Consider the following 26,129-nt stretch of genomic DNA (forward strand, 5'->3'; position numbering starts at 1 on the left):
GATTCTGTGTCTCCCTTTCTCTGCCCCTCCCCAACTAGTGCTCTGTCTCTGTCTTCCAAAAATAAATAAATGTTAAAAATTAAACAAAAATACATGTTGATAGAATTCATTTGTGACACCATCTGGTCCTGGATTTTTGTTTGTTGGGGTTTTTTGATTACAGATTTAACTTTGCTGCTAGTAATTTGTCTGCTAAAATTTTCTATTTCTTCCTTTCAGTTTTGATAGATTATATATTTTGATATATTATCTATTTCTAAGATTTTATTTGATAGATTATATTTTTCTAAGAATTTACCCATTTCTTCTAGGTTGTCTATGTTGGCATATAATTTTTATAATATTTTCTTATAATCCTCTGTATTTCTGTGCTGTCAGTTGTTATTTCTCTTCCATCATTTCTGATTTTATTTATTTGGGCCCTCTTATTTTGTTTTTGTTTTTGTTTTTTTGTTTTTGGTCTTTTGTTTTTTTTAATCTGGCTAAAGGTTTGTCAATTTTGTTGATCTTTTCAAAGAACCACCTCCTGGTTTCATTGACCTGGTTCTATTGGTTTTGTTTGTATGCTTGTTTTAGTCTCTATTTAATTTATTTCTGCTTTTTATTGTTTCCTTCCTTTACTGGTTCTGAGTTTTTTTAAAAAATTTGTTCAAACTTAAGTATCCATCTACTTAATATAGACTGCTATATGCATAAAATGTTATATATGTACCTAAAAGTAACCACAAATCAGAAGCCTACTATAGATTCACAGACAATAAAGAGAAAGGAATCCAAACACATCACTAAAGAAAGACATCAAACTACAGAGGAGCAGAGCAAGAGAAGAAGAGAGCAAAAAATAACTACAAAAACAGCCATAAAACAAGTAACAAAATGGCATTAAATATATACTTTGAATGTAAATGAACTAAATGCCCCAATCAAAAGACCTAGGGTGACTGAATGATTAAGAAAGCAAGACCCATCTATATGCAGCTTACAGGAGACTCAATTCAGACCTAAAGATACATGCAGATTGAAAGTGAAGGGATAGATAAAGATTTACCAGGTAAATGGAAATGAAAAGAAAACTGGGGTAGCAATATGTATATCAGACCAAATAGACTTTAAAACAAAGACTATAATGAGAGACAAAGAAGAATACTACATAATGATAAAGGGAACAATCTAACAAGAAGATGTAACAACTGTAAATATCTATGCACCCAACATGAAAGCACCTAAATACATAAAGCAACTTTTAACAAACATAAAGGAAAAAATTACCATAATATAATAATAGTAGGGGACCTTAAAACACCACTTACATCAATGGATAGATTATGGAGACAGAAAACCAACAAGGAAATAGTGGCTTTGGATGGCACATTGGACCAGATGAACCTAACAGACATATTCAGAACATTCCATCCCCAATGGAATACACATTTTCTTTTTCAAATTCATATAGAATACTTTCCAGAATAGATCAATGTTAGTCTACAAAACAAGTCTCAATAAATTCAAAAAGAATGAGATGATATCATGCATCTTTCCTAGCCACAAAAGTATGAAACTAGAAATCAATTACAAGAAAAAAATCTAGAAAGAACACATATATATGGACGCTAAATAATATTCTACTAAACAATGAATGGATCAACCAAGAAATCAAAGAAGATAGAGACATATGAAAATGAAAATGCAGTGGTCTAAAATCTTTGGGATTCGGGAAAAGCTGTTCTAAAAGGGAAGATTATAGCAATACAGGCCTACCTCAACAACCAGAAAATAATCTCATATAAACAATCTAAACTTACACCTAAAGAAACTAGAAAAAATAGAAGCAATCTTTTAATCACAAAAGTCACAAAATCATTTTTTAAAAAAGCATTATATATGAAAAGTTACTTTTTATCCTTGGTGTACTTTTCTAAAGATAAATACATGACTCAACATTTCCAGTTTTCCAGATATCACATATCCTTAAAATGGCAAGCACAAAATTTGTACCTTTTATCTGAGAGAAGCAAATGTCCTTTAAGGTACTCTGACAGATAATTTATAGCAAGGTAAAGAAAAGCAAACTTTTAATCTCTTCAAAAAGAAAATAGAAATATCTAATGAAGGATATTAATCCATCTTTCTAATACTCAGAATGTTCCATTGTCTCAAAGTCTCAAATACTATTAAAGAAAACCATTGAAAGATGTGTTCTTATTGAACATATCACATCATACCACCCCTATATCCACAACAATCCTACTTCCCTCACATACAGATCTGCCTTAAAGTATTATTTTTTTCAGGTATTCTTCCTTCAGTTACCATTTAAGACTGACATTAAAGGGAGACGCTGTACTGGGAAATCTACTTAGTGGAATCTGCTGTTTAATTAAATGGCCAAAAATTTTAAAATATGGGTGTTTGATGATAGAAATGTAGTTGTTTTGATGGAAATTTAGGTGACTGAAATAAAGATATTTGAAAATAGACATTTAAGTTATTTAAAAATTGAATCTAAGGTGATATCATAAAGGCTATCATTCTCAGAAAAAAAATGGAATAAAATGTATTTTAATTAGGAATGCTATAATTTTCCTTAAATTTAAAAAAAAAATTCAAATATAATGCATTTCAACAATAAGTGGGGGAACCCAATTTTTAGTGATAACTAAATTTGGATTTAGTTCCTATAACATTTTAATATTTGCATTTCTAATATAGTCATGTATATATAACCATTCAGCATATGTGTGATTATGAACACAAACATCTTAGGCCATTCTTAGTTTTTTATCATTAAGGTAAAAAATTTAATGGTATTTCATAGCCATTATCTTTTTTTAGAAAAGTTGCTGAAAAAAAGTGTCCAATAGCAAAAACAAATAATAGTCCCATATACTTGCAATAAACTATTAGAAAATAAAGTTCAAAGTGAGATATTATTTAATGAATATCTAAAAAAATCCCCAAATGCTTAGCAATTCATTTAATAAAGCATGTAGAATTATTGCACACTAAAAACTACAAAATATTACTAGGGAAAATTTAAAAGACATAAATATCTGCAGGAATATTCCCCATATATACGTTGGAAGCATTCATTATCATATCATTTCTTCCCAAACTGATTTAGAGATTCAGTGAAATAGCCTAAAAAAAAAATCACTTTCTTTTATAGAAAGACAAACTGATTCTAAAATTCATATGGAAATTCAAAGGGTCAAAGGGTACAAACTTTCAGTTACACAATGAAGAAGTTCTGGGGATCTAATGTGTAGCATAATGATTATAGTTAGTTATACTGTATTGTATACTTGAAATTTGCTAAGAGCTGGGGCGCCTGGGTGCCGCAGTCGGTTAAGCGTCCGACTTCAGCCAGGTCACGATCTCGCGGTCTGTGAGTTCCAGCCCCTCGTCAGGCTCTGGGCTGATGGCTCAGAGCCTGGAGCCTGTTTCTGATTCTGTGTCTCCCTCTCTCTCTGCCCCTCCCCCGTTCATTCTCTGTCTCTCTCTGTCCCAAAAATAAATAAACGTTGAAAAAAAAAATAGTAAAAAAAAAAAAGAAATTTGCTAAGAGAGTAGATCTTATTATTATCACCCCTGCCCCCCAAAAAAGGTAATTATGTGAGGCGCTAAATAGGTCCATTAACTTGATTGTGATAATAATTTCACAATGTATATCAAATCATCACATTGTACACTTCAAACACATACAGTTTATGTTTGTCAATTATATCTCTGGAAAATAATGATATGAAATACAGTGTGTGAAATGATATTTTTGCATGGTGCTCATCACATTGTACACTTCAAACACATATAGTTTATGTTTGTCAATTATATCTCTGGAAAATAATGATATGAAATACAGTGTGTGAAATGATATTTTTGCATGGTGCAGGATCAATTTTATATCTATATTGAAAATAATAAATTATACAATACAATAAGTTATTATATGACACATATGAGTTATTTATGCAATAAAATTTATGCAGAACCCTAAACTTCTAAAATATACATAAATTAATTCTAGATAAATCATAAGTTGAAAAATAAAATTTCTAGAAGACAAAAGGATATTCTAATCACTTTTGATCTTTAGATAAGTGAGGCATTATTAAACAGGCACAAATGTATTGCTACTAAAAGAAAATATTGATAAATGGATATTATAAAAATTAAAATATATATATATATATGCATTAAAAACATCAGTTTGAAGAAAATAAAAACCAAAGTGAGAGAAAGTTTTGGGGGGTGGGAGACAGGAAGTAGGATACAGACAAAACAAAACAAAACAAAACAAAAAGTACATCCAAAAATTGGTAAGAAAGAGACAGACAATTTCCAATTTAAAAATATAAGAGGGAAGGGGCACCTGGGTGGCTCAGTCAGTTGAGCGTCTGACTTCAGCTCAGGTCATGATCTCATGGTTCGTGAGTTTGAGCCCCAAGTCGGGCTCTCTGCTGACAGCTCAGAGCCTGGAGCCTGCTTCAGATTCTGTGTCTCCCTCTCTCTCTGCCCCTTCCCTGCTCACACTGTCTCTCCCTGTCTCTCAACAGTAAATAAATGTTAAAAAAATAAAATGAAAATTTAAGAGGGATGCCTGGCTGGCTCAGTTGATAAAGCATGTGACTCTTGATCTCAGGGTTGTAAGTTCAAGCCCCATGCTGGACATGGAGCCTACTAAAAAAAAAAGATATTCAACATGATTTGTTACCAGGGAAATGCAATTTAAAAAACATATTGAGGGGGTGCCTTGGTGGCTCAGTCGATTGAGGTCCAATTTTTGGTTTGGGCTCAGGTCATTATCCCAGGATTGTGGGATCAAGCCCTGTGTTGGGCTCTGTGCTGAGCATGGAGTCTGCTTGAGATTCTCTCTCTCTCTCTCTCTCTCTCTCTCTCTCAAACAAAACAAAAAACACAGTAAGATAGCACCATACAACCACTACAATGAATAAAACTAAAAAGATGGGAAATACTGTTGACAAAGATGTTGAGTAACTAGAAAAAGAATATTCATAATAACATTTTTTTAAATAGCCACTACCTAGAACAACTTCAAACATCTACCAACAGTGGAATCAATAAACAGGCTAGCTTCATGCATTGGAATACCATAAAATATGAAAAATAATGAAATACTGGTGCACACAACATAGATGAATCTTGTAAACAAACATTTAAACATACAAGACTACATAATTAATCATTTTATTTACATAAAATATAAAACCAGGCTAAACAAACCTAACCTATGTAGATAAAAATCAAAATAGTGATAACATTGGGAGAGACTGATTGGGAGGGGCATGAGGAAGTCTTCTGAGAGCTAGTAATGATCTGTAAGTTCATCTAGGTGTTTTCACTTGGCATAAACTCGTCAATTTAAACACTTGTGATTTCAACACTTTGATGTATGCATGTTATATACTTCAATAAAAATGTTTTCTTACAAAATAAAATAGAAATATGCAGGGAGAAACTGCAAGCCCTCAGGGGAAAAATAAAACATCCATCCTTAAAACAGAAGCAAACTAAAAATGCAGCCTCACTCATTAAGTCCAAGACAAGGAAATACAAACATGACAATAACTAAGTGAAAATGATTTATTTTTATCTCAATATACATCATCATCGCTCTTTATGTCTTTATGTGTTGTGCTTAAGGAAAAATGCATTCTGATGTCTGCAGTAAGAAAGAACAGATTGTAAATTCAAGAACTGCTTGAGTTTAGACTTTTCAAAAGTATGTAATTGTTAATTTTCTTAAGTAAAGATTTCTTCCTTGATTACAACTGATTAGTAAAAGAAAATTTCTCTCAGTCATATTCCTTTATGTGGAATCAAAAACTTATTAAGATAAGTACATGTCTGTATTTGAATATATTTTTATGTATTTAAATATGTATTTTATATGGTAGAGTATATATTTAAATACAGAGTCACACAAAAACATATATATTCAATTTTAAATGCATGGGAAATAATGGTATGGATAATCCAAGAATCATTTTCACTTCTATTTGAATTTAGAATGCCTTGCATGATTTTAAGGCATATTTATCTTCTTGATTAAAGTTTGTTTAGCCCAATATTAAAATGAGTCTGCACTACTTGAAGACACAACACCTGATCTTGAAGAATTATATCTGCAATATGCTGGTTAACAGAAAGAAGCTATCCGAGGGTTAAGTATTTTATACCAATTATCATCCATAAAGATCAGCAACATACTGATAAATGAGAATTGGCTATAAATTAAAATCAATCATTAAAGTAAGGACATGACTGAAAATAAAATGGAATTAAGAAAATGGTCTAAAGTAAAAATGAGACTATTTCAATTAGTTTTTTCTTAGTTCTATTCCTGTATGTTTGTGGGCACATGTATGTGTGTGCATATGTACTTTGAGAAAGAGCATGTGCCATAGTGAAAAGATCACAGGCTTCAGATTCTGACAAGTGTTCAAATACTGAGTCTGTTAATTTTAAGATGCCTAAGCAAGTTACTTGGTGTCTTGTAGTTCTTGTAATAGCATATACCTTGGACTGTGATTCTGGGAATTTAACCACAATGACATATAAGTTAATAGTTTACCTTTGTTGGAACAAACTCAATAAGTAAGCTGGGGCCAGATCACAAGTTAGAGAGGTTTGTATGCAAGATGACGAATTCAGTTTTTGATACAGTCAGGGATCATGCAATTGTACCATGATCAATAGCAAATTGAATGTAGAAAAATCTGGGCTGGAGATAGAAGTTACACAGGCATCTTACATATGTGTCAGAGGAAGCTGTAGGCATGGACCAAGGCCCCTTGGGTAAGGGTATAGGAAGAGAAGAGGGGAGAGCCTAGAATCTAGAAACAACACTTAAAGGAAGAACAAAGGAAGTGTTAAAAGCAACACTTAAAGGAAGCCGAGAAGATATTTATTTTACATCTTATAATTTGATGGTATGTATATACCATCCATAGCATTAGACTCCACATACAAAGAAACAAGTTTGAGCAAGTAGAGAAAACGTATTTAGTATGAACAATAGGTCACAGCAGTCTCTGGATACCTAAAGGCAAGATTACAACTGTATTTTGTAAAGGACTGGAAGCAAGAATAAGAAGACTTTGGGGATCCTGAGCTTTTGCTCTCTCGCTCTTTCCTCTGTTTCTACCTGTGTGTCTTCTTTATTCTTCTATAAACTTTATTTGTTCCTCTGAACACGTTTTGAAAAGAGTTTCGTTCTAGGTTTTAGGCTTCATCCATCCAAGAAGTCACTTCAACATGAAAGTACAATTTAAGTCCCTATTCTGAGCTTTGGAAACAAGGTATTATTTCATGAATAAATCTTACACATTTTTGCTGACTGCCCCAGCACTACCAGTCAGACTGCAGTCCTGTGCCAGAGCCCTTCAGTCACTTGTATGGAGAGTGCTGAGTTCTCTACTCCCTGTGGCTGTGCAGGCAGGCTGACTAGCCATGTGCTAAGAATACTGACTCCACTGACCATTTTCAAATAAATAAAACACCACACTGGAAAGCATGGAATCAGGCATATTGCATGGCTGCCAAAGTACCTAAATGGTAAGAGGAGCCCTTGATTTCCAAGAAGCAGTTTAACTGAATCCTACTCCTTCCTTCCTCCCATGGACTCTATTCAGTCATTCATAGTTTTTTTCTATATCCTATATCTATATCCATTTTTTCTACATTTCCATAGAAATCTTGTATTACAGGAGATACAACCTGCTTTTATTTTTATGTAGAAACCAATGCAGTAATGCCTTATTTTCCTATCTGACCCTCAACTACTCTCTTTTCTTATCTGGGCTGCCCTGGGTATACACTTCCCAATAAAGCATTAGCACATTAATTCTTGCATTAGGCTCCATTTTCAAGGGAACTCAGGCTAAGAGAGACAGCTTATTGTTTAGATAGACTCCAGTACACCTTCTGACTCTCTCTGCATGGTGAAGGAAGGCAAAGTACCCCCAGCCTGCCTCATAGGATCAGGTAATTCTATAGCTTAGTGGGCACAAGGGAGGTTATTTCCAGAAGAGAAAACAACAAAAACAAAAAAAAACACTACCATCAAGTCAGAGACCCCAAAAAATATCTGACAAAAATTAAAAGTATAGTTGGGTTGCCTGGGTGGCTTAGTCAATTAAGCATCCAACTCTTGATTTCAGCTCAGCTTATGATCTCAGTTTGTGAGATCAAGCCCCGCATCTGGCTCTGTACTGTTGGCGTGGAGCTTGCTTGGGATTTTCTCTCTCTCTCTTTGCCCCTCCCCTGCTTGTGCACTCTCCCTCCCTCTCAAAATAAGTAAATAAGCATTAAAAAAGAAATGGAAAGTGTAATCTGCTAGGTATTACTCCTCCCCTGTGGATCTGATAATTGCAAGTGTTTCCATTTTATATTTTTCTCTCTTTAAACAGTTGAATGAATCAGATTATTTGAGGTATCACTATAAAGATGATATAATTCTGAGAAATAATATTATTGGGAAATTTATTATAACATAGTTTTTATATATTGAAGTAGTGACATGATATACATAGATATATAGTTATATAGGTACAGATTTTTCTCTATGAAATTAAAAATGTGTAATTAGGGGGCACCTGGCTGGCTTGGTCGGTGGAGCCTGTGACTCTTGATCTTGAGGTTGTAAATTCAAGCCCCATATCAAGTGTAGAGATTACTTAAAAATAAAGTCTTTAAAAGTAGAAAGTATGTAATTTGTTTGAATGTACCTTGAATGTACATGTAATTACTTTCAAATGTAGCTATATGCCCTTATCAAAATAAGTTTACCCTTATAAGGCATATTTTTTGGATTTCTAGAAACCATACATCCCCTGGTGAGGAAATGAGTTAGAGCTTGAGGATCCATCTTTGTGTGACCTGTGGGATCTGCATGTAGATCTTTCAAGGCCCTCAAATCTCTGCCCTTCCATTGTTTCTTATAAGCCTTGTACATACATAGTCAAAAGCAAAGATAGCCTCAGCAAAATAGAAAGTAATATAGAAAAACATAAAATACTTCAAAATTAGATCTTCCAACTAATGTGAAAAAAATAGGTCACTAAGTTTTTCTTCATTTCCCACCTCACTGTCAGAAGCCACTATTTAGCTTTCTTTTTCTTTAATGCATTCAGCAAATTGTATTAAATGTATGATATGTAGAGCATCATAGAAAGGCTATGAATACTAACCAAATTATATATCACTGCCGTTGGCAGCAATAATCTCACAGTCTGATAGGGAAATCACTTTGTTTAAATAATTTGTTATATTCTGGATTTATGATGTTTAAAATGCTAAATTTTACTACAGTTATCGTGTTCCCTTACTTATAGCAATTCTTAAATGAATCAACTTAGTAGAATTTCAGGGAAGGCAGCAATCCAAAAACTTAATCATTGTGTTTAAATTCTCAGTAAATTTCAAGCAATACCTAGAATCTGGCAATCTTTGTTGAAATGGCAATGCTTAGGGCAAATTGGAAAAACAGCTAAGATGTTTTATACTGACTAGATGAAAGACAATGTAGGGTCTCTTATAAGTCATAGTCTTTTGTTACTTATTTTACTAACTACATTCTTTTAGCATCAGACTTCAGACTCAGAAGAATCTAGGAACTGGAGATCAGGGAGAAGATACAGACTTTTTTTTAACCTAAACCCTGGCCCCACACCTTTTATGCTTGCTTCTGATGAGAAAAGAAAATTTAAAAAGAAAATTAATTCTGACTAGTTTAAGTAGCTACTTAGGTCTCTACACAAAATAATGTACATAGTTGGAGGAATATGGGCTTTGCAACCAGTAAAATTGGATTCGAATCTATGACACTCCTTGTTGTGTAAATGTGGGCAATTTATTCAACCTCTTGGTGTCTCTGTTTCTTCATTCTTGAAAAGGTGATAATAATATTTATGATAAAATTTTTGTAATAAATAAATCATATCACTTAATATATGACCCTAATGGGGTACCTGGCATGTGGTATTAAAAAAAGTGAGGGAGGCCATGGAGTATTGGCAGAAGAATTTTCTGAAGACTTGAAGCCTTAAAACCACCAATAAGACTTCAGTAGAAGATCCTAGTTCCAGAAATGTCTCAAATAAGTCCTTAAGAACAAACAAGACTTTTAAAGAATGTTGTTCTTTAAGAATACTAACTGCAGGAAAGATTTTAATTTTTATGAATAACTTACGATAACAGTGTTATGCTTGATTCCCTTTGTTGATATACTTCTTCAAGACACATATTATTTAGGCCAAAGTACTCCAAACATCACCTTAAACAGCTTCTTCCCTAATCATAGGCAAGTTTCTCTAAGCAGAATCACCTGGTGCTCAAACCAGACTCACCAGGAAGTTTTGGGGAAAAACAAACAAACAAACAACAACAACAACAACACAGGTGACTAGGCATACCCACAAAGCTCTTTTACAGTAGATCTGGAGTGCACTTCCAACAAGATCCTAGGTGAGATTGGGTCTGGGACCACACTTTGAGAACTACTGTATAAGGAAATCGTTTCTTAGATGCTTTCAAATACAATGTGAAGCATAAAGTAATATAAAATAAATGGAAACATTTATGCATATAAAAACTAAATAATAAAAAGACCTATATATTTAGGGTAACCAACTGTTTCCTTTCCACCCCTTCTCTGAAAACCACAATTCAACTAAGACTTCTTCAGAAGTAGGATCCTTCCAGAAGTAGGATCTCACCAAGATTCCAAGATGCATAGTACTTAGATCCTTTAATTTACTTTTACTTAACAACAGATCACTTGCTGGTTGAATTATGTCCCCCCAAAAATGTATGTTTGAGTCCTAATCCCCAGTTACTTGTGAATGGTCCTGGATTATAAATAGACACTTTGCAGATGTTAGTATTTAGGATAAGGTCATATTGGAGTAGGGTGGGCCCTAATTCACTGTGACTGATGTTCCTTATAAGAAGACAGAAACAGACAGAGAAGGCCATGTGAAGGTGGAAGTAGAGATTGGAACACTGCATCTGCAAGCCAAGAAATGTGAAGGATTTCCAGCCATCACCATAAACTGAGAGAGAAGCATAGAATATACTCTTCCTCAGAGCGCGTGAAAGGAGCCAACATTGCTAAAACTTTTGTCTCATACTTCTCCAGAACTGTGAGAGGATAAATTTTTTAAGCCACCCAGTGTGGTACTTTGTTATGGCAGCTCTAGGAAACTAATACAGACTCTTTACCCCAGGACCTACAATATTCTTCTTATGCCCAGAATTCGTGATCCCCAAAGACCACCAGGGAGCCGAGTCCGATGCAAAAGCAAAAGAGCCTTTATTCGAGCTAGCTTGAGCTCAATCCCCTACCTGCACCGACGCAGCGGTGAGATACCAGGGAGAGAGAACAAGTTTCAAAAGCACAAAGGTTTTACTGGGGTCTAGGGGCAGTTGGTGAGGTAATGGCTGTGGCCTCAGCCGATTGGCTGGGGAAGGGTCGGAGTCCTGTTACACAGGTTGCAGGTTGCTGGGCGTGTTTTGATCGGGAAGTTTGAAAGGGTGAGCAGGAGGTTACTCAAGGGGAGGAGGCGTGGTCAAGGTGAGGGACACAGAACAAGATAGAGTCGGCCGGCGTAGGCCCGCCCTTTCATTCTCAGCCTACCTCTTAAATTTGCTTTAAATCTCAATATTTTGTATTGTATTTTCTCTCCCACTCATTTTATTTCTTCATCCTTAGGAGGGCAGAATTAAAGAACGAAAAAATGCAAGGCAAGTGTAATCATCTCAGCCTGAAATCACTAGAACTCAAGAAAGTGGTACCACTATGAAAATACTCTTCTGACCATTTTCCTCTGGTTCTGCATCAGGTTTCTCAAACTCTGGATCTTGTTTTAATTATCCTGCACCCTTAGTTTCAGTGTCCTGGCTGAATTATTTATTTTTGGACCTGATTCTTGGCTCTCCTCCTGGCTTCTCTTGCCCTTACTCTGGGCTTTGATACCCTTTGCATTTCCCTGCAGCTGGACCTTGTAAAACTTTCCACTTGGCCTTCCATTTTGGCTCAGGCCACTTGGATTTACTCAGTTCTTCCCTGTCTATTCCTAAATCCACTCTTAACAATGCCTAAGAAGTCTGCTCACCCTTGTTTTTTCCTAAGTAAATTTCCCTTCATTATAAGATCTTTCACATCCTTCTCCACTACTTTTCTTCCCTTGTACATGCCCCCTGACTTCCAGGGCCCTGACTCTCCCTATTACTTCCATTCTTCTATTTTTAGGCCGTGGTTCCACTGTCTTCATTCAGTAATTTCCCTACATTCACCCTTTTCTCTTCCTTATCATGTCTTCTGTCTTCAGTACATCATCCCATATTCATCATTTTCTTTAATACCTGTTTCACTTTGTTATTCCTTTCCTTGTTGTGTTGCAAAACATAATGTCTTGTTCTCAACTCCACATTGTTTGCAATGTTTCCTTCATAGTTTCCAAGAGAACTACGAACAACGTGAGGCTGTTGGTTTTACATACAGAGGTTTGTTTTGTGAATCCAGGAGAATTTAGATGTTTTGTCAAGGAAAAGGTATTTCTACAGACAACTTTGGTTCATTTGATGCCCCCTGCTCTACCCAATCTGTATGTTCTACTTAATCACTGTGATGGACATATTGTGACAAAAGCTCATTTTCATCAAAAGAAGTTCCCAGAGGGTTTGCTTCTTTGATGAAATGGAATAATTAAATAGAGTCTAGAGAAAGGTGGTTGGAAATATATGTAATAACAATTTAGTCAGTTTTCATGGTACTGGGAACATTTTTTAAAACCCTCCCTTCTAAATGGCACCCAGAGCTCCATATGAAAGGTTTTTCTCCTTCTAGAAAAAAAGCTGGTTTCTTCAGCAATTCAATCTAGAACAAAGAAATAAAAAATACTATGTACTAAAAAAAATTCACAGCAGAAATTATGTAGAGGCAAGGCAAACTAACATTAATAAATGAAGCTAATTAGACTTGATTTGCATATTTAACTCATCTTAATTACACATGGATTCAGCAAACATTTTAAAAGCTGCAATCAATCTTTCACAGACATGGTTATTTATATGAAATAACAAAAACCAGGATCCTTGTTAATGATTATTCTGTCTCCAATTTGTATGCCAGTGAGATTGTTTCAGTAATAATAATGGAATATATTTTTCTTTAACAATTTGTAAACCTATAATGTTAAAATTCTTTAATGTCACAAAGTTATTTTTAAAAGATTTGCAGAAAATATGAATGTTATATAAATTACTCCATTACATTAAATATTTGGCCCTGTTCAATTAAAAGAGGATCTTTGTAAAATTCTTTGACATTAATTCTTAAACTTGATAACTAAGGTGGTAGCTCTAATGGAATAACTACATCTAACTGGTAATGAGTAGGAGGATATTTTTCTCACAGCTGGTATAAACTTTAATTCTGCTCACCTTTGGACACAGTTTGCTTTGCCTTCTTTAATAGCAATTTTCCTTGGTCCTAAAATTTGAAATGAAAATGCACAGAATGCAATTGCACAATATAGTTCTCTTTAACCTCAGTGTTTTATTTAGATAATTTTTTCTGAAACAGTTTTAGCTATATTACTCTAAGTAATTATTTTCTAGAAATAAATATACACCGGAACAATTCTATGGGGAGACAGTGCCTCTGTATTGTGATGTGAGGGGCTGGCAGGGCTGATGGGGTGGCACAGACAGTGCTGCCAACAGGAAAAAATGGTACCTGTTTTCTGTGCAACTGTCCAATGGGTGTGACATTCAATGATTAGGGCTCTACTTCCTAGAGTTCTTCTCCGTGAAGATTCTTTTGTAAAAATCAAAAGTACTGAGAGGGTAATCCTTGCCCTTTCATCTGAATTGCCTTGAAAAGGTGGAGGTCATGTGGGGAAGGAAAGAAAAGTTGGTGAGGGGCAAACTTATTATTACTTGCTTAGTAACTTTCCTTGGAATGGCCTGTGTGTGTGTGTGTGTGTGTGTGTGTGTGTGTGTACTAATTCAAAAATATTTATTGAATACCTCTTATGAGCCAGCTCATCTCTGCAGTTATCATTATGAAGTGATGAAGATAAGGAACATCATCCCTGCTATCACAGAACTTGTAATTTGCATATTGTTACCATGTAATAATCAACATTTATTGAGTACTTGCTATGTCTCAGGCAGCAATCTAAGCATTTTATATGAATTAACTTAAATCCTCACAATGGCACCATCAAGTAGATACTCTTATTATTTCTATTTTACAGATGAAAAACTGAGGCTCACAGTATTCCAAGGACGTAATAAGTGACAAAGCCCAAATTCAAATTCAAGCAGTGTCACTCCAGACCTTGTGCTCTTAACCATTAAGGTTATATACATGGATAATATTCATCTGTTTAGATATATGCTCAAGCATGACATAAAAATTCAGGGGCTCCTGGGTGGCTCAGTTGGTTAAGCCTCCAACCAGCTCAGGTCATGATCTCGTGGTTTACTGGTTCAAGCCCCACCTCCGGCTCTGTGCTGACAGCTCAGAGCCTGGAGGCTGCTTCGGATTCTGTGTCTTCCTCTCTCTCTGCCCCTCCTCCCCTCAAGCTCTGTCTCTCCTTCAAAGGTAAATAAACATCAAAAAAAAAATAAACTTTTCATTCTGAGATTACATATTAGCTCAAAGTGCATTAATATAATGTATATAAATTCTATATTCAGTACAATAAACACTATAAAATAATCTTACAGTTTGATTTTTGCAACCAGCTAATGCCCTAATAGCTATTGCACTCCTAAGATATTTTATGAATATTAGAATAAAGATATCTTACCCCTTTGGTATGACTGAATTATGTCCTTTCAAATTCATATGTTGAAATCTTAACCCTAGTACTTCAAAATGTATTGGGAAATAGGGTTTTTAATTTTTTTTTAATGTATATATTTGAGAGAGAGTGTGAGGGTAGAGGCAGAAGGAGAGAGACACACACAAAATTTGAGGCAGGCTCTGAGCTATCAGCACGAACCAAACTCGGGGCTCAAACTCATGAATTTGAGCCGAAGTCAGATGCTCAACTGACTGAGCCACCCACACACCCCATGGGAAGGAGATAGGGTCTTTAAAAAGGTAACTAAGGTTAAATGAGGTTGTTGGGATGGGCCCTCATCCAATCTGACTGTTGGTCTTGTAAGAAGAGGAGATTAGAGCACAAATACACACAGAGGTAAGAGCATGTGAAGATATAAGAAGAAGATGGCCTTCTACAAGCCAAGATAAGGCCTCAGAAAGAAACTAACTTTACCAACACCTTCATCTTGTATCTAGCCTCCAGAACAATGAGAGAATACATTTTTGTTGTTTAAGCTACCAGTCTGTGGTACTTTGTTATGGCAGCCCTAGCAAACCAAAACATCCTTACTCCTCTCTGTGGTGTCAAAGAAGGAGACCACCAGTCAATACCTAAAACCAAAAAAACTGAATTTATCATATACTTCAATGAAGAAGAGTTATCCTAATTAAGCCAATCCAATTGCTGATTTTATATCTATTTTTTGTGGGCAATTTACTTTGAATAGTATTGGTTACACAGGCAGGACTGGGTTACATTGGTCTTAGAAGAATAGTTTGTGTTGGTTATTGAGACTTACTTTTTGTCTCTTTTCAAGGTAGAAGAAGGTTAATATGAGCTTTGGGAACATGTGCACTGTAGTGAAACTTTTGGCCAGTTGGCTGAATTTCAAATCATGAGTCTGATGCTATTTAGCTTTTCAAGAAGTGTTCACAGAAGTTAGTTGTCATTGATTAATTAGATAGTTTTAAAACCAGTTCTGGTTGTTTACTTGTAAGCAGGGCTATGGAACTGTTAATAATTGATTAGACAAGTTTAAAACTAGTTCTGGTGTTTGTTACCATGACAATGGGCCTTTTCCTAGAAGAGTGGTGACTTTTTTTTTAATCTCAGTGGCCAACAAAAAATAAGTAAAACAAGAAATAGAAAAGAATACAAATTAATCTACAACTGTGTAGATTATTTGTGTAGGCACTATGCTAATCTTTACACAAATTTCACCACCTGTAAATGGGAATTTAAGGTATTATGAGTTTTGTACAGTAGATTAAAAGAGTTACTGTATATAAAGTACTTAATGTGGTGTTTTTATATAAATGAGAGATATGACCAATAACTTTCCAATGAACTGAATAATAAAACCTGCAATGTTAATCCAGTATCACATTTTTCAACACTACAGTATACAACCTCTTTTAACAAAATGCTCAATAGTGTGATTTCATTTATGCAAGAACTAGGGTAGATAACATGACACAGTAAAGACGAGTGAATGTATGTGCACAAAATGTCCCCGGAAATGTGCAAAAGACACTATTACAGTTGTTGCATCTAGGGATGGCCTGAGATAGGAAACTAACTTTTCACTGGATAGTGTCCTATACTATCTAATTTTTCAACTATGTTCCTAGATTTCTTTTCTCCAATAAAATAAATTTAATTAAAAAATGTGGGGATGTTTTTACTAAGAAGGTCATGTGGGAACTCTCTGAAGTGATAGAAATGATCTGGATCTTAATCTAAATGACAGTTACCCAGATACATACATAGATAAAAATTCTATGTTTTGATAAAAATTCATTGAGCTAAGGCCCTAAGATTTGTGCATTTTACTATGTGTAAATGCACATATATGTTGTATGCCACTAAAGACACTTTAACACACCAAAAATATATTTTAAAAGATAGCCTGTTTAAAAACAAAGGCAAAAAGTCTGAGTTGGGAGGCTTACTTTATATGTTCAAGTCTGTTTTTTTTTTCCAAAAGAATATTGAATCCATTGGTCAAATAAATAAGTCCTTATGAAGAGAAAATAAGTTAGTGAATATTCACTCTTCAATGATTTTAGTGATGGTATTTTTGGGTGCTTAGTTTATGACTATTTGTGATTTTATTCTATGATTATTTTATGATTTTTAAGTTTTTAAGCTTTTTTTTTGTCTTGAGTATTAGGCTTCTAATAAGTATTATTTTAATATGTTTTCAACTTTTCACATGGTGGTATTAATAGTAGAAAAGCTTTTCATGGGGCGCCTGGGTGGCTCAGTCGGTTAAGCGTCCGACTTCAGCCAGGTCACGATCTCGCGGTCCGGGAGTTTGAGCCCCGCGTCAGGCTCTGGGCTGATGGCTCAGAGCCTGGAGCCTGTTTCCGATTCTGTGTCTCCCTCTCTCTCTGCCCCTCCCCCGTTCATGCTCTGTCTCTCTCTGTCCCAAAAATAAATAAACGTTGAAAAAAAAAATTAAAAAAAAAAAAAAAAAAGAAAAGCTTTTCATAAGACTAATCTTCCTGCATAGGGTTTATGTCAGTCAGGTGAGACTAAGTTGTATTACAGTGACACACAACCTCCAAACCACTGTAACATTTATATCTTGCTCTGGGTGTATGTCCTCCATATGACAGAAGGAGGGTTCTGCTCACTGACTCACCTAGGATCCAGAATGATCTAGCAGGCACCTTGAATGCTCTGGTTTCTGCCAGAGGGAAAAGATATCCCTTGATATTGTACTTCTAGTTAAGTGCTATACAAGTCAGGTTGGAAAGAGCAGGAGAGGGGTGTTACATGTCATTTTCACTCAGCTCTTTGGCCAGAACTTATTATGTGGCCCCACACCACCGCAGGGGGACGAGGAGGTGCACCAGAAAGAAAGAATATTGGAAAAATTTAGCTTTGAAAATGGCATTAAAAAGTTGCCTCCACCTTCTCCCTTCAAATTCTTTCACATTACTGGTTAGATGACTTTGTGATTACAACAAAGAGGAGCTACGACTGTCTTGCCTTTGGCACTCTGTATCTCTGCAGTGGTGGATTAGTGCTTCTGTTTTCTCATCTCTAGATGAGTTGAGATCCATGCCCTTGAGTTGCTGTGAGGATTAAATGTAATAACAAAAGTAAATAATTTAGCACAAGATGCTTTAGTCACATAATGAACACTGAAAAAATGTAAAGTTGCCTCCTTCATCTGGAGTCATCAACTGTCTTGGCAGAGTCAAAGTGTAAATATGCTACAGGGTTGGAGCCAAGTTATGACAAAGGAGTTGAGAGGAATAAGACTGCACATTACATGTCATGATTAACCAAAATCAAAATAAATATTAGGAAGAAGACCAAGATATGTATCCAAAAATAAGATATCTGGTGAGGGTAGATTTTTTTTTTCCAATTTTCAGTTGTGATCTCCATGTAACTGTTTACTTTTTTACTTAACAACGTTTTATCAAGTTATACCACAGCTGTCTTGGGTCCTGGGAATAATAAGAGTGGTGGACAAGACAAATAAGTTTCAAACAAGTTTCTCTTGTGGAGCTATATTCTATTGGGAGAAAGCTAACAACAAACAAAGAGACAGATTTTTAAGCAATTTTAGTTAATGATGAATGATATGAAAGAAATAAAGCAGAGTGGCCTATTCATTGGCTACCAATACCTGTGGAAGGAGTCTGGAATTTATTCTGAGTGATGGTAATGTTCAGATGGCTGTTAGCAGGAGCATGGTGTGATCTGATCCAGGTTTTATTGATCACTCTACTGGCTGTGAGAGGAATAGATGGGAAGTTGGGTGAGAGTAGAAGCAAGGAGACCAATAAGGTTTCTCCTGCTGTCTTTGGGCTGCATATGATGGAAGGTTTCCTGCACACAGTGGTAATAGTAAAGAGAGACAGAGGTAGGCAAAGTAGGGATCTATGCTGAAGAAGAAGGTGATATGCTGGATGAGGGAAAGGAGGGGAGTGGGGGTAGAAAGATAAGTATTCTAATTCTCAGGGGTTTTTTATTGCCTAATATTTTTAAAAAATTTTTAATGTTTATTTATTTTAGAGAGAGAGACAGACAGAGCACGAGCAGGGGAGGGGCAGAGAGGGAGACACAGAATCTGAAGCAGGATCCAGGCTCTGAGCTGTCAGCACTGAGCTCGATGCAGGGCTTAAACCCACTAACCGTGAGATCATGACCTGAGCCGAAATTCGATGCTTAACGGACATGGCCACCCAGGCGCCCCATACCTAAAGTTTTTTGTTTGAGCAACTGGTGATGCCATTTACTTAGAGGGAAAGATTTGGCAGAGTAAAGATAGGCAGTTGAGACCTAGTAAGTAAAAAAGTCTGCTTTTGCATACTATGTCTGACATGCTGCATCACTAGCAGGAAACAGATGATACATGAAGTAAACTCAAGTTGAATGTTTACAGAGATGTGAATGGGATTAAGGGACCAAACACAGCAACCAAGAGTTAGCAACAATGGGAAGTCTGAAGGGGCAGGGCAAGGAGAGCATTACTGGACACATTGGAGCTATAGTCATGGCCAAGGACCCACATAATACTAGTAATGGAATTAGGTAGAAAACAGGACCGGTGACAAAATCACAGCTGAACAGGAAGAGAGGTAAAGTGGTCATTTATCTGTCCTCTTTATCTTTCTGCTCTTTCATATCCTATTGATGCTTCCCTCTGGATGAATCGAGCCAGACACCCAAGAGCTTGAGTGCCCAAAGCGATGTTGTTGGTAGAGAGCAGGGCACAGAGTAGGACAGTGCCACATGGGGAGTGAATCTGACAGACAAATAGAAAAGGCAGCACCAATGCCTCTACTACTCTTTATTGGGATCTTTAAGAAGGCAGGAGAGCTAAGGGCAGAGATTATTTGAAAGTCATCAGCATTTCGGTGGTCTATATTGCAAGTTCATGGCTAATATTTGTCAGGCTGTCACTCTGTGTTAGGCACTCCATCAACATTTCACATGCATTTTTCCAATATAATTCTCAAAACAAACCTATAGGTTAAATATCATTACCTCATTGGCACGGTAACGGTATTTAACCTATAGGTTTGTTTGGAGAATTAAATGAGGCAATTGGAGCACAATGAAGTGAAGCAATTTCTTTAAGGTCACACTGCTATTAGGTAGCAGATCCAAGAATTAAGTCCCAGACGTTTCTATCCCCAAGGCCAGTGATAGCAATCATCACTGCACATAGCTTCTCCGAGAGAATTAAATACTGGTGCAATGACATGTTGGGTCACATGTGGGTTTTTTTGTTTTGTTTTGTTTTGTTTTGTTTTGTTTTGTTTTGTTTTATTTTGGCTTTTTTCTTATAAGACTCTTCACTCTTACATTTTTTTCCACTTCTTTGAAAGAAAACAATTCTGACAAGAATTCATCAAAGAAGATATTCCAAATTTTACTATCCTGATTTGGGTATTACTTTTGATTAAGGCTGTTTGCAGACTAGAATATTAGTAACCTACATATTCCCTCTTCCACAAAAAGAGTAGATTCACTTTTATCTTGGGAACAAAGCTGGATAGAAAAGCTTTTTTTAACTTTTCCTAATTCATGAAACATTTATCTTCAAGTCAGGTTTTGTTATAGCAGCACAAATGTGGTCTGTCAGCATTTCCATTATAACCCCATATTTCCAGGGCTTTTCAAGAGTGCCTTAGAGATTCTACTTTGAATTAAAACTTGGCATTCAGGATTTGAATCAGAAAACTCCATTTTCCTTAACAATTAATCAAATAGTCTAGAGATTCTCACTTTAGAAGAGCATCAAATGTAAAACTTTTACTAATGCAAAAAAACATTTTGCTAATTTAAATATATATATATTTATATATATTTATATATATTTTATATATATATTTTATATATTATATATATTTTATATATTTTATATATAAATATATATATTTGTATATATATACAAAATATATGTATACAAAATATATGTATACAAAATATATGTATATATATATATACATATATATATATACCCTCACTATGCAAGTATAATATTATACAACTATATATGATATTAGTTCTCAAAGAAAATTAACTATAAAAGTTCCTAAGACAATATATTAAAGCTAATTATAACTTTACTTTACTTTGCCATTTTGGCTTTGTAAGTAATTTATTTCTACTTTGGGTATTTAGAGAATTTGAAATTCTCAGCATAATTGGTTTAAAGTTGTAACAATATCAAGATAATTGAACCAGAATAACATGGGCAGGGGGATCTGGAAAGAGTACCAAGATGTTTCAACATATTTTTGTGAAATTTAAATTCATGTGGGGAAATTTTGCATTCTGTGAAAAGGGATTAACAGCAAGCATTAATTCTGTAAATAAATATCTGAAATTTAACTTTGTGAACACAACAGTAATAGGACTAAACAGAGCTTAGTTATAAAGCCTGTCTAACTTTTCTTAGTTCCAAACTATTCCATGGATGTCCTATAGCAATGAGGAGACATGATGATAATACTCTTCCATATCTCATTTTGTAATCTTTTCTGTAGTCTTTCAACCAGCAGTAAATGGGTTTAGGACTAAGTAAATACCAGGTAGTGAATGAGAGGAGATGAAGCCTTTTAATAAGCCTGTTCTCCTGATTGACTTCTCTCCAGCCACATTGGCTGCTTTGTTCTAGAAATACACTATGTAAAAACTCCTATCTCTGAGACATTTGCTTTACCTTTTCCTTCTTCCTGGAATTCTTTTTCTCTTGATGTCTGCTTGGCTTTCTTCAATTTTTGTTCAAACCTTATTTTTTAGATGTAGTCAAACCATATCATTCCCTTGATAATTTGGTTTACTCTTAGCCCCTCAATCCCAAAACCCATGATACCCCTTACCCTATCTGACTTTTCTTTTTTTTCCCAATACTTATGATCTCCACAAACACACTTTATACTTTTTAAAATATCTATTCCCACCCTATCCCCTTATAATAGAGGGTGGATGAAGACAAGGTGCTTTGTTTTATGTTAAGTTTTATGTTCAAGGTTCTTTGTGCCTGACATAGATTAACTGCTCAAAAATATTTGTTGAATGAATACATTGTTCAATTACATCTGAATTTTAGCCCATAACAAGATTATACAAACAATATTCCACACATGACTTTCTCTGGTTCTTCTACAAAATTTGTGTTACTTCCATAAGATAATTAAGAATTTCTTTTGAACATTGGTGTCAAAATTAAAAGTCCCCATATTAAAATCCCCCATGTAATGTGTTGTGAGCCAAATTTTCTTGAGATAATTTAAACTGAAGTTTGGGAAGTTTTGTGGCTAATAATTTTAGTTATTGTTTGGAAAAGATGACCTGAATGGATAGATGTGAAGTATAGTGTTCATAAAACAAATGATTATTTTGTGTAAAAAAGTATTTACATGTGTTATAACATTTTTATCATGTAATGATATTAATGATAAACTTTCAAAATTCAGGAATTAAAATGTGATCTTGTATTCCATAACAAACAAAAGAACCCTACATACTTAGCTGTGATGGAAATGAGGTAAAACAAGAAACGTCTGTAAACGTTGACCCCATGGCTTGAAAACTATGCTAATTCTCATAGAGTGAGAATTCACCACCAGCTCAGTAGCATAAAAGTGAGGATACTTGAATTTCAGTCCATAGACCAGCATGTATAACACACTTACCAGCACAGCCATGTCTGATTTTGAATGGTAGCTGATAGCAAAAGCTAACATTTTCTATCATGAGAATGTATAATTTCATTATTGGACTAAACAATACTTTAAACCAAATAAAATTAATTATCTTTTGATTTCTGTCACATATTTGGAGAAATTTATTTGATTTTATTTCTGCTTTGTCTTCCTAGGGTAAATGTGAGCAATCACTTTATGGTCATATGCATTCTGTCAATGATGCCACCTTCATTCCTAGGGTGAGTTCAGTTCTCTGGATAAATTATTTTAATACTTCATATATACAAGTTAACTGTATTGAAACAAAGTCCCAGGGGTGGGGGGATGGTAAGTTAACAGGGTGAAGAGAACAAGGCTAGGGATTAATTATGGCAGTGGAAAAAATATATAGTCTGGGTTGCAGAAGTTTAAAACACACATGTACAATATACAGTGGGAGGAATGACGAGGAATTCTACTATACTTACTCCACTTAAACACATTTTTTAAAGTGTCTTGTCTAATATGAGCTTCACAAAAGTAAGCAGGATAGACTTGTAAATATTAATGTAGAATCATAAAAATAATGAAAATGCTTGAATGGAAACCCAAGAATAAAAAAGCCGTCAAAGAAAAATAGACTTCCTTCAGGTTAGAACAGAGCAACCTTGATTTGACAGTTTTTCAATTGCTCATTGAAAGGTTTCAAATATATCTTTCTTCATATAAACTGATGACATAGCAAAAGTGTTTATCCATAAGCTTGAGGCATTCAGATATCAGGATGATTTCACCAACTAGGAAGACTATTAAACACGGCTTTGAGTTGCTAAGCTAAAAGGGTGCAGATAGTTCTCAGGGAAGGATGATTTAAGTTTGTTCTTTCTCAGATGAAAGCTATTTGACTGATAGATGACCTCTCAAGTCCTTTCAAACTCTATGATTTAATTATTGCTAACATTTCACTTTGTCTCTAAATTCCCAATAGAGTGTGAATCTTAATTCCATATCCCTCTTCTTTCCCAATTAGCTAAAAAATTAATCTGATAGATTACCTACTTCTAACTTCAAAATGACAGCGTTGTCAAAATTCTGATACTATCATGCTGTTATTATTCTTTTAGATGGAAGAAAAATGCTCACTAAAAATTATTTCTTCTAAAGGCATGTTGTTTGCTCCAACTAAAATTGTGCTGGTGTCGCTGTGAATGACACCTGGAATGTTAGTGATGGGCTCAACTACAATTATATTTTAACAAATTCATCTTAGTAAGGAATTTCCATTTAATTGACTCTATTGAGCCAATATATTATGGATTAGTTCTAGGTACCAAGTAAAATTTTATTTTTAGCAGAATTATGGAGCCATTTAAACACTATGAACCCATATGATATAAGGATATTTATGCTAAAAATCTATTAAACAGCTTACAGCTTTACATACCCTGAGAAAATTAAATGGAAGCTAAATGGAAATAAATTATTTTGTGACTTAGGCATTTTATTTTTGGTAAGCAATAACATAGCTAAAAAAGACATACCATTTAACATTTCAAATAGTAAAATTAATAAATATGGAAATAGCCAAATTAAATTTATTTATTTAGCAACCAAGGAAGATGTGCATTAAGTATACATAATTCAAAAGCAAGATGATGAATATGAGGCCCAGATGTCCGAGATAGCTAACAAAATATGATATTAACAAAATGATATTTTGTTATGATGACTGACACTCCTAAGTGAAATTTTTGGTCACATATGTCAGTTGTTTTGGAAACGGTTTTATTTCACATACTTGCCAAAGAATATCAAAAGTTTAGGAGGTAGTAGTGACTGAAAGAGCACAAAGACTTTTACTCAAGGACATGGCATTGTGACACAGTTCCCATTCAAATAAACCATCAGACAAAGCTGTCATAATAAATGAATTATACAGTGCATATATAGCAGGCAGAGATTTGAATTATTTAGAATTAGACTTGCTAATTGTTTGATGCCTTCAGGGATATGTATTCAAATTGCATTACTAGTTAAAAATGTATTTAGCTATTTACGTAAACACAGTTTTAGGTAAATTCTACATTTTAAACTTCTGAGCAGAAATCATAAATGTAAAATTCAGTGTTACCTAGCTAGCAACCAAGAAATGCAGAAACAAACACCCAACATACGATAGTTATTTATGGTCCTAAAACTCTACATAAATTGAATTGTGTTTCTATGTTATATTATTAGGGCTATGATGTCTTTATTTCTGACTGATTTTTCTATTGGAAAAAGATATTTTTTAAAACTGCTTTTTAAAGTAATCTGTTTAATGATACATTTTAAGGAACTATGAAAGCTTTCTACTAAGTCCATTTTGTAAAGCAAAACAAAAATTTTAAAAATTGACAGTAAGTGCTGAAAAACTAGTAATAGAAAATTCAATGTACATTAAACACAAAACCAATAACATATATATATAACATATATATAATAACATATATATGTATGTTGACACATATATATATACATATATACATATACAACATGCATATATATGTATACACATATAACATATATATATGTATGTTAATACATCTTTCCGTGGCTGTTTCCAGCTGTTTTCAAAGGCAGGTAGCCAGTGTGGCTATTGCTGTGCCTGCCTGATGAAGTCAGGTGAACACTATAAATCAACTCTATTAGAATACCAATGTATCTTTCCTTAGGAGTATTTACTTCCACCTCACACATTTAAGCTAGGAATTTAGCCTCATTGTTGAACAAAATTGGAAGGCTGTACAGGATCAAAGACAATTCTAGTAGTTATAGGGCTTTAATTAGAAAGAGAAGTCTTCAGACTTACCTCAAGTCCTATTCTTACTTCTAATTAACCTGTTGTATTAATTCAAATATTGTTATATTGATTTTCCAAATATATAGGTATGTGTCTTTATTGTAATTAAATAAAATATGGATATTCTGGTTCAAAAATGGATAACATTGTATATAGCCTTAATAGAAGACAAATCAAATTCTAACTTGTTTTCCACATATATAATGCCGTGAAAGCTGTAGCTGCCAAGAATGGAGGTGAAGGAACATGAAGTCAATCAGTGTTATCTTTACAGCAGTCTGAAGTTTTGAATAGATAAGAGAAAAATGGGTTTAAGGAATTTGTACCAAGGAAGATACCTACTCCATCTGTTGACCTTGAGTCATGTGGAGGGTAAGAGATCTAGAAGGAAAGTGGTAATTGTGGATGATATTCAGGGTCACAATTTAAGCGAGGAAGATGAAGGAAGTGTTGGGATTTTAGGGGAATTGGCTGACTATGTATATGGAGAATGGTAGTGAAGGGTATATGAGAGATGGGAGGGGTAATGAGCTCAGATTGAGGAACAAACATAACTCTTTGGAAATGAAAGTCTGAGTAATAAGGGAAAACCTGCTGGCTTGAAAGGTCTATCAATAACAGAAATAAATATAACACCTTCTGTATGTCAAAATGGCCATAAAATCAAAATGAAAACATCAAAAAGCCAAAGAACTCATAAAACATAAAGGTATGGGAAAAGATTAAGTCCAGTCTGCATTCTATCCCTAAGTATCTTACCCTGCACTT

The 26,129-nt window shown here is 34.6% G+C and overlaps 1 protein-coding gene and 1 pseudogene across 1 annotated transcript in view; one reads left to right on the forward strand and one right to left on the reverse strand.

Annotated features, from left to right (window-relative positions):
- Positions 1–22,540, reverse strand: part of LOC122482044 — a 62,583-nt pseudogene extending 40,043 nt beyond the window's left edge.
- Positions 1–26,129, forward strand: part of LOC122479521 (sperm-associated antigen 16 protein-like) — a 556,036-nt gene that overhangs the window by 223,758 nt on the left and 306,149 nt on the right. Inside the window, exon 5 of the mRNA XM_043573372.1 lies at positions 22,714–22,779. Coding sequence (XP_043429307.1) covers positions 22,714–22,779 — 66 coding nt within the window. The remainder of the gene's footprint in view (positions 1–22,713; positions 22,780–26,129) is intronic.

The sequence above is a fragment of the Prionailurus bengalensis genome, chromosome C1 (assembly GCF_016509475.1).
Source record: "Prionailurus bengalensis isolate Pbe53 chromosome C1, Fcat_Pben_1.1_paternal_pri, whole genome shotgun sequence".
Taxonomy (NCBI): Eukaryota; Metazoa; Chordata; class Mammalia; order Carnivora; family Felidae; genus Prionailurus; species Prionailurus bengalensis.